General features: G+C 36.7%; 1 protein-coding gene across 3 annotated transcripts in view; it reads left to right on the plus strand.

Annotated features, from left to right (window-relative positions):
* The window catches only part of OXTR (oxytocin receptor), a 31,125-nt gene extending 23,282 nt beyond the window's left edge, over positions 1–7,843 (plus strand). For all 3 annotated transcript variants that reach the window (XM_034431634.2, XM_087887902.1, XM_034431633.2), the window contains exon 3: positions 4,439–7,843. In XM_034431634.2, coding sequence (XP_034287525.1) covers positions 4,439–4,686 — 248 coding nt within the window. In that variant the 3' untranslated portion in view covers positions 4,687–7,843. The remainder of the gene's footprint in view (positions 1–4,438) is intronic.
* Positions 7,844–10,611: the final 2,768 nt, after the last annotated feature.

Genomic DNA, 10,611 nt, shown 5'->3' on the forward strand with positions numbered 1-10,611 from the left:
GTAAATTTTATTAATAGTTGGTGAAATTTCTGTAGGTGTCTTAAAAAAAAAACAAGTCCATTGAGTAGGCCTAATCCCAGTTTCCTTTGATTCCTGAGGAAGTATAACAGGATGATACCCAGCCAAACAATAAAGCCCATAGCAATAGATTTTTCTTCAATCTGTCTACACTCTGTTGGATGAATCTCATGTAAGGGTTGAACAGATAAACATTTTGAGCAGTTGTCCCTAGTTGGGACTTTCCTAGTGAATTGAGACCACTCCCATATTTATTGCCAGCTGCTCTTTTTATGAATTCTGTAACCTATGGTCTGGAAAGGAACAGATATTGAAAAGCTGATTTCAAATAATTGCTTTGTTCTAACTTCCAGAGGAAAGAATGGGTTAATTTGCTTCAGCCTAAACAATGAAGAGTGCAATTTATGTGATGTAATTATGTTAAACCACTTCTATGCAAACCCCAGTGGAATGGCTGAGAAATAGACTTGCCCTCTTATTTTTCACGAGTTCAAAATACTGAAAACAGACCTAAAATGTTCCAATTAGCATTCAGAAGTGAAACCTAGATATGTTACCCAAGAGCCTAAATAGATTATTTGAACATTAGAATTTCAATGTGTGATTAGGAATCAATACACTAATCAATTAGATTCCTTTTTCCCTCCGGTTTCCCTCTTTTTTAAACTAACAATGCCATGTTTCACAGCAAGCAGTAGATTTTAGAGGAATTTCTTATTCTGTGATTAGCTGATGCAAAGGTCACTTTAATGACTCAGCCTTAAGAAAAGCTAATGAGAAAAATGAAATATTTCATAGTAAGCATGTTTAGGGGAGGTATTCCCATGATGAATGAGAGATTTCAAGGTTTCTTTTTCCTTGATTCATGCTGGAAATAAATTAGTCTGTATCCCTAGCATGATTATTATTTCTTATTGAAATCCGATTATGTAAAGACTTGCTTGCAACCATGTTTTGTTTGTTTGTTAAAAAGGCAAACAGTAAATGCGACTTGCTGCTTTTGCTATACAATCTTTGTAAATAAACGGAAATAGCCGGATATGAATCTGCCTCAGCCCAATAACATCGTATTTGTCAGGATATTGTTCTATTTTTCTAAGTTACATAACTCATTTATATTAAAAAAGTTAATTATTATTGCCAGTTCTAGGAAAAGCCACAAGCTGTGTGTATCTATTTCTAGGGGGTTATAAGACAATGAACGTTAGATTCCTATCCTCTTATTGATCACAGTAATATTATTAGTTGCTTCTCACTATATCTGTTGACTGAATTCCAGAACAATCCTTAAAGAACACAATCATGCATAGCTTTGTTTAGTCTGCCCGAGAGAAATGTTTCTCAATCCTTGCAATAGTAAGATAGAATAAGGAAGGGATCTTGGAGGTCTTCTAGTCCAACTCTCTGTCAGGTAGGAGACCTTATACATTCTGGACAAATGGCTGACCAATCTCTTCTTGAAAACCTCCAGTGTTGGAGCAATCACAACCTCTGAAGCTGTTCTACTGATTTATTGTTATCATTGTCAGGAAATTTCTCCTTAGTTCTTTAGTAATAAAGGCATATACTCTTTATTCTATTTTTTTAAAAGAAAAATCACGCGAAGACAGAGCATGAACTTTGAGATTGTTTATCAACAGTTGGTGTCTGGACAAATATACAAATAGCCAATTTAACGGGATAGGCATTTTGCTGGTTACACAGCTATAATTAAAACATTGTTTGCAGTGAGCCATTTTTTTACACTTCATAGAGGAAGTTCTAAATTAGCCTAGCATATTCCTTTGGCTGACATACTTAAGGAGGACGGTGAGATGTGACTATATAAAGATAATCAGATGTTAGAAAACGCTGGTCAACCTTGAGGAACAGGGCTGCAACTCAACTTTCTAACCTTTTGAAGAACTATGAAAGACTATTTGGTTATACTGGAAGAGCCTTCACTAAATTTTTTACTTGATCTTTGAGAGAAAGATTTAAGAGTAGAAATAAAAGTAACAGGAACAAAGCACTTTTAATTCCCATTCTTACAACCCCACCCTGCATGGGCCATTCTATTGCCAATTTCAGTGCCATATTTTTAAGGTGCTGGGACCTGAAAATGATATTTGGTAGGGTAGGGTAGGGTAGGGTAGGGTAGGGTAGGGTAGGGTAGGGTAGGGTAGGATACTTTATTTGGCTAAGTGTGATTAAACACACAAGGAATTTGTCTCCAGTGCATAAATTCATACATATAAAACAACAAAGTAATAATAAATCATAATAATGTATCTTATCTATCATAATACCAATATATAATGATTATTTCTGACAGGCCAACTTATCAACTCAAGTCTTAGTACACCAGTATGCATATCTAGTCTATCTGGATGAGATGGATTGGCTAGATCTGTTTCCAATTGACTCTGAAGCAATTAAGAAAGGCTGAGTGCTCAACCTAATAGATTATTTGAAGCAGGAACTGAATAGAAGGAAGGTGTCTATGCAGTTTTGTATTTGAAAGATAGAAACTTTTGCGCTAATACATATTTTGAAAATTAAGCTTTTTGAATATTGATGAGCTGGAAAATAAGACTTCACGAAAACACTATTCATTGCCGAATTGGCAAAAGTGGCTGATGAATTTAAAATGTGGAAAAATATTTTCTTTCTTCAGTTTTTTCACCTGCAGTACAGATAACAATGATTCCAAGAAGGTTTTTTTCCTTAAACTTGAAATAGTGGCAAGCATTTACCCTGTAATTGCTTTTTGATGATGTTTCACATTTATTCCTAAATCCTAAATCCCTGATACTATAAAAAAACCTTTGCAGCACAATGTAGCCATGCTGATTCCCTACATATTTTTTTTTAATTTTAAAACAAACTTTATTTGTCCTTAAAAAACATTTAAAACAAATATAAGAAAAACATACAAGTTTCTCTTAATCAAAGACAAAATTACATATACAGTACATATACAGTACTCAACTTCATCTATTGACTACTTTCTATTATTATATATACATATATACATACACACAGTGACTTATTTCCTTTTCTATCCATCTGACAGTGCTGTTTTTAATTATGTTGATTTCTTCTAAATTTCATCTTTAACCATTCCCCCTCCTCTGGTTTATCCACTGGTACCATCTATTCCATATTGTAAAGTATTTTGAGTCTTCCTTGTCCTGTAACTACATATTTTTATATACTAATATGGAAGGTATTTGTAATAGCCTGGAGTAAATTTATTAAGACTCAGGTTTTAGTTTTAGACTCTACAACAGGGGTGTCAAGCTGGATTTCTTCAAGGGCTGGATCAGCATTGTAGTTCTTTGCGGGCTAGCTGGAGTGGGCGGAGATGGAACAGACACCTCCTGCAGCATGCTGCCGGCCAAAATGGGGTCTGGGGGGGCTTGTTCTTAGCCTGGGTGGTCTCCTAGAGCACGCTGCCAGCCAAAATGGGGTCTGGGGGGCGCGTGGCCCCCTGAGCCCCATTTTAGCTGCCAGAGACACTGCAGGCCAGTCCTTTGCTATTTCCAGACCGCCCTGCGGGCCAGATTTAAGGACACCGTGGGCCAGCTCCAGCCTTGAATTTGACACCTCTGCTCTACAACAAACTTTCCCAGGTGTGCTGGGATGACAATTCTTAGGATCTCATAGTAAGGGATGCTAGTATTTCCCATCCTTAAAGTATAGATTTATATCTAACTGGCCCAATTCAGGATAATTCAGATTTAATTGAAAGTTGTTTATATATTATAAATGTTAAAGCAAAAAAAAAAAAAAGTAATTTTGGTGAGCAGAACATCTAGAAATCCATGCCAGAAAGTGACAAGCACACCTGCTAATTTACTCTGAGCAGCAGGAACACTGTATATATAAAACTGACTAATTTGGAAGATGTAATGAAAATGGAGAGAAGAGTAAAATAGTGGTCAATCTTTGAACAGATCCTTTTTTAAAATTCTCTAAATTATCTGAGCTCCCAAATCCATGTTAATTTTCTTCACTTTGTACTGCCACGAGCTCTCAATAAAACACAGCTCAAAATACTTGGTGCTTGAGCCAAAACATTTTCACAGCAGCCTCATTGTGTGTCTCTCTGTGTGTGGAAATTAACCATTATTTTGAATAGCAAAATTTTCCTACTTAAAAGTTATTAAATTTTGCTACCACTGTATAGCAGAAGTGCCACTCTGTATGTCAATTGTGGCATGCATTCATCCAACAAAATTCTGATGAAATATCTTACCTTATATCTCCATTTTAACAAAGTGTTGTAACATGGTGTTATGGCATCACCCAAGCAGGTGTAGGTGGAGTGTCCATCTTGATTACTGATTGTTGGGCTATTTCTCTTTTTTGACAATCCCGTTGATCCTGAAACTTTACAGTAGTATTTAACTCTTTCTAATACATTTTTCTCTTGTAGATTGGACGTTCATAATCACCACGCTCCTAGCAAGTCTGAACAGCTGTTGTAATCCCTGGATCTACATGCTTTTCACAGGCCATCTTTTCCACGATCTTTTGCACCGGTTCCTTTGTTGTTCTTCACGGTACTTAAAAGCTCGGCAAGGATGTGATCTGAGCGTAAGCAAGAAAAGCAATTCATCCACTTTTGTTCTGAGTCTCAAAAGCTCCAGTCAAAGGAGTTTTACCCAGCCATCCACAGCATGAGCTAGAGAGATCCAGCATCTCTATAGACTATACTAAAATGTTTGGCTACAAATGGCTTTGGTGTCTATCTACTTAAGAAAATGGGGCAAAGTGATATGGGTGCATGTAAGTCTGGGCATAAATATACTGTATGTGTAAAAATGAGTGTATTGTACGTATAGGGTATTTGTTTATTGATATATAAGGTAATAGAAAGCTGGCTATAGTCTGATTCAAGATAAATAATTTGACCCTTCAAGAACTTGGAAATTCTATTCCTGTCTGGCTCTGGCAGACAAATTTGTAATATTTGAAAAACACTATATTTTGTATATTTGAGCCAAATACTAGTTTCCATGCAAAACATACAAGGTTTGATCACAATGTCGATGGATTCCACAGATTAATCAAACCTACAAACTGAGCAACAGATTACTCTTACAAATAACAGGAACAAGAAGAAAATATTGTCTCCTATTGTAAAGGCAGTAGAATATAAGACAAATGAATATGGTGGAGTCTTCTAAAGTCAAACGACATATGGAGTAGAAAAATATTGTTACTTCTTGGACTGACCATTCAATCCAAACAAGCAATTCAAATCTTTAAACACCCCATCATTACCTGAACTTATGTGATGACTGGTGATGGAGAAAAATTCCAGGAGCCCAACGTGATAACAGAAACTACATTTGAAGAGGAAACGATAAGTCCTGAAGTTGACTTTTATAGATATTCCATGTTTTTTTTCTTGTAGCATCATTCATTTTTTTTCAGCAACATTCCACTGTGAAATGTTAACCCTTCAAAGACTGTCAGCATAACATTGTGTATCGCTCATTAACTGTTGACAAATCTAACACAGCAAAATTTATAGAGGATGCAGATAGTGCTTTGTAAGAAGGATACCAGCTAACCCATCATTACTGGGTGCCTCTTGCAGAATCTAACCAGAAGGGGAATGTTGGAAGGCAGTTTTAAGGCACACTTTTAACTTGCAGTAGACAATAATGACACCCATCACTGCCCTTGTCAATAGCTTATACATTCTATAGCATGACCCAAAATCCCTTTCACTTTCAGAAAACAGTGAGGTTTTTTTTTTTATGTGATAAATAATATTCCTGTAAGAGATAAATGATCCATGTGTTTCTGCTATTAAACACATTGCATATCAGTCATTGACTGTTACCATAGAAAGTATCAAATGCTTAGCCTGGACAAAAAGAAAAGTAAAAGTATCACAGAGAAGATGGAACAGATTTATATTCTGTGGTTCAAAAAGTCAGAACTACCAAGAATGGGTGGGAATGCCATTTTTGGCTAAGTATCAAGGAAAACTTCCTAATGTTATGGCAGTGGAATAAATTGTCTCTGGATATGTTGAAGATTGAATTACTTCAATTATCTCTGAAAATATTTAAGCAGAGAGGCTCTAGATGTATCTCCTTTCAGCAGTGATGTATATAGATGAACTTTGGATACTACAATTTTTACAAATTGTTGAAGTGAGATATTACTCAATTTTAAATGCAATCATAAAATATTTGGACAATATTTAGAGACTACTGAGCATCCATCAAAACCTGCAAGTTGAAATTGTTATTCTAGAAGTTTTCCATTTGCTATCTGATATAGTTCTGCTCTTGATTCTACTGCATATATTATTGGCTAAATATTTTCTGGGGATGAACCTGGGGCTGTTTTAGCTGCATTCCACAGATTTTGCCTTTTTTTATTGTAAAATGAGCTCAAAGGATAGTATAAGGGAGAATTCTAAAAAATTGTAATGGTGACAGCTCTACAATAAGTGTACAACACAGATAGTCCTTGTTTAACAACATCAGTTAGAACTAGAATTGCCATCGCTAAGCAATATGGTCTGCAGGGTCATGTGACTGTGCCACCTATCAATTGCAGTGCTGACAGTCCTGGTGGCAATTGTTAAGTGATGACTATACAGATCATTAAGCAAGGACCTCATGTAATTGTGACTTCCAACTTCCTGCCAGCTTCCCCATTGACCTTGTGGGAACCAGCAGAAAAGATTTGAAATTATGATCACATGACTGTGGCTTGCTTAACATTGTAATTGCAAGCCAGGGGACCAAATGTTCACAATCAGGTGACAGTAAGGATGCTGTGATGGCTGGAACTGATGGCATATTGTGGTATGCTAGAAGCTAAAGCTCACATGTTCCCAGGATGTCTAAGCCCTTGAAACAACTGATTTCCTTAAGTTGATGAATTGGACCAGTTGTATCAGTGAGCCCTTTGCATTTTTTTTTTTAGGATTATTCAGAAAAATCTACATATTTAACACAAGTAGCTCCATTTACTATGACTAATAGTAGTAAAAATAGTTCTCATTTTTCTTATATATCCACAAAACCCCCTGGAAAATATTATGCCATTCAGAATTTAGTCATTTGATTTTAATGAGGTAAAAAAGTTGGCCAACTGAAAACTGTAGATGGACCCTGAGAAACAGGAGCAGAATGGTGTTTTCCATCAGAAGCTCCATGTGGCATCCTAACTGAGGTTTTGAAATAGGAATTGGGAGACCTGGTTCAAATCCACCCTCCAATACAAATGCACCCAAATGCATGATTGGGCTCAGTCATATCTCAGCCTTATCTTTGGGTCCAGCATCTATTTCGCTAGGCTGAAGGGGATACTGTGTGTGAGTGGATTTCTGTTGGGAAGGGAAGTTGTCCTATTTCAGGCAGAGGGAATTTCATCCCATTCATGTTGTTCAAGAATCCCACCCTTCAGAGAAGTTATTATGTCATGAAGAAGGAGACAGTAAGAAGAGGGGGTGGTGACCTTACTTTCTGCAAGCTTCCTTTTGCTCAAAGTTCTCAAGAGCCAATCTCTTGTCTAAAAAAATATTTGCCATCTTCGCTGATTTTACTGTAAGATAACTTTGATTTAATACGAGGTGACTGTATGTTCCTTGCTTGTTTAATTCAATCTGGTATTTTTCTGGAAAAAAATATTTTAAAAGATACATTTGAGTAAGTAGTTATCTTCTTTTTTAAAGAGAGAAAAAAAATCACAATTAAAAGATACAAATGGGACCCAAAAGAAAAGAAAGATAAACTGTATTATACAAGAAAAGTAACTATATGTATATATATATAAACTCTAAATAAATGTAAAAGTATCATACCACCGAGGATACTTTGTGCTGTGGGTTTCTACAGAAGCACTCGCTTTGCGTTTATGGAGTCCTTTCTTGTGTCATTTGATCAAATATCTTTCCAGATTCTCTGCCTGCTGTGGATAAATCTGGCCACAATAGAATAGAATAGAACAGAATTCTTTATTGGCCAAGTGTGATTGGACACACAAGAAATTTGTCTTTGGTGCATATGCTCTCAGTGTACATAAAAAAAAATACATTCATCAAGAATCATAAGATACAACACTTAGTGATAGTCATAGGTTACTAATAAGTAATCAGATGATACTAGGAAACAAATAAAACAATATAAATCATAAAGATACAAGCAACATGGTTATAATCATTAGTGGGAGGAGATAGGTAATAGGAAGGATGAGAATAATAATAATAGTAATACAATCTTAGTAAATAGTTTGACAGTATTATGGGAATTAGTTGTTAAGCAGAATGATGGCATTCGGGAAAAAACTGTCCTTGTGTCTCGTTGTTCTGGTGTGCAGTGCCCTATAGCATCGTTTTGAGGGTAGAAGTTGAAACAATTTATGTCCAGGATGTGAGGGGTCTGTAGATATTTTCACAGTCCTTTTTTTGACTCTTGCAGTATACAGGTCCTCAATGGAGGGCAGGTTGGTAGCAATTGTTTTTTCTGCAGTTCTAATTATCCGGTTGCAGAGCCAAACCAGACAGTTATAGAGATGCAGATGACAGGCTCAATAATTCTTCTGTAGAACTGAACAAAGAAGGGAGGTGTTGGAAAGAGGGAGAATGGGAAGGAGACCAATGAAGAAATGTGGTGGAAGAAAAAAAAATATTATTACATGTAAGTTTAAAGTCTTTTGGGCAATGTTTTATTAACACAAAGATAGTAGGTGTATTTCCTGTCCTGGTAACTTAGGCACAAGTTACAACCGAACATAAATAGTTTTGTCTGAGCGACATTTATTTATAAATAGATCTATAAATAACTATTTAGTTATTTAGTTTAATTTTTATCCAAAGCACTCCCAAAGTGGAGATTTGATGTCTACTTATTTGATTATTTAAAAAGAATAATTTCTATCACTATTGAGTAAAACCAATAAGATTTTGGAGCCTTTAACCATTATCTATAATATGAAAGACTACTCAATGCCTTTCCAATAGGAAAAGGAACCACAACAGCTGGTACACACCATGGGGCAGAAAAAATACATTGAATGGCCACCTCAGAAGATCAGAATAGTAAGAATCTAAGCCTGCCCTAGAAGGTAAACTAAGTTCACACATTTTCGTAAACCATAATTCAATATACTGTATTTTTCGGAGTATAAGACGCATCTTTTTCCTCCCTAAAAGAGGCTGAAAATTTGGGTGCATCTTATACTCCGAATGTAGCTTTTCTGAAGCTTTTTTTCAGTCCTAACGAGGCGTTAGCAAAGCAATCTCCATGCTTTGCTCCGACTCTCAGCTTTTCTTTAGAAGCTTTTTTCCAGCCTTAACTAGGCGCTAGCCAAGTGAAGTGATCTCCCTGTGCTTTGCCTGCTTTTCTCATTGCTGCTTCCTCTCAGCTGTACCTTGGAAGCTGTTTTTTATCCCCAAGCAGGGGATAAAAAACCAGCAAACTAATGTGCTGAAGCTGACCAGACTAAGGACGCTAGCCAGATGAATACTTGGTAGGCAGATTCCCCCCCCCCCATTTTCCTCCCCAAAAACTAAGCTGCGTCTTATACTCTGAAAAATACGGTAATACTTTAACTATAATAACTGTTTCAATAGTTTAGAAATCAGAACATCTGTGTTCATACATCTGATTTTGTCAAAACCAAATTTACATTTATTTATTTATTAAAGTTATATACTGCTCATCTTGCCGAAAAGCAACTCTAGGCAGCTTACAATCAATAAAAACAAGACGAATTATTAAAACATTAAAATAATACATATGAACACTAAAACTGAGTTAAAAATTAATCAAGGTAGCAAAGAGGAAGCAAAATGCTCAATAGGAGGAGGTGGGTTCTTAGTCCATTAACTACCCCCAGAATTACACACACACACACACCGGGGGTCCGAGGCCTTTGGCAGAGCCAGGACTTCAGGCCTATTTGGAAGGCCAAAACAGTGTCGATCTCACTTGGGAGGGGGCGTGATGTTTCAGAGGGTGGGAGACACAGCAGAAAAGGTTCTTCTCCTGGACTCTGCCAACTGGAATTCCTCAACCAATGGTGTTCAAAACATTCCCTTTTTGCCACCGAGGCAGGCCAATCACATTAGGTGAGACAGTTCCTCAGATAATCTGGACCCTAACAAGAAGGGCTTTAAAGGTAAGAACTAACATCTTGAATTGGACCTGGAAGCAAACTGGCAACCAGTGCAGTTTGCAGAACAGCAGTGTAACATGGACCACTTTCGTGGCCCCAAAAACTGTCTTTGTATCTGCATTCTGTGCCAGCTGTAGCTTCTAAATATTCTTCAAGGATAGGCCCATGTGTTGCAATAGTCTTGAGTGTCAGAACGCAGGGACTCCTAATCCAGGAACTATTGATTTATTATTATTATTATTATTTATTGGTTAATCTTTAGTGAGATTCACAGCCTTTGAGGCTGGTTAATAGCTCAGCAGCTCGAGTCCTAACCAAGGACCTAGGAACTGTTAAGGTATCGTCGGAGGATGTAAGCTGTTCCGAGTAAGGTGGTTTTTTGTAGAGTCAAAATGTTCAAGTCCGGCAAATTTAGAGTTTCTAAATAGCGGGGTAGCCCTTTGGGTATTGCTCCGAGGG

The sequence above is a fragment of the Pantherophis guttatus genome, chromosome 2 (genome assembly GCF_059756535.1).
Source record: "Pantherophis guttatus breed Tessera chromosome 2, ASM5975653v1, whole genome shotgun sequence".
In the NCBI taxonomy this organism is placed as follows: Eukaryota; Metazoa; Chordata; class Lepidosauria; order Squamata; family Colubridae; genus Pantherophis; species Pantherophis guttatus.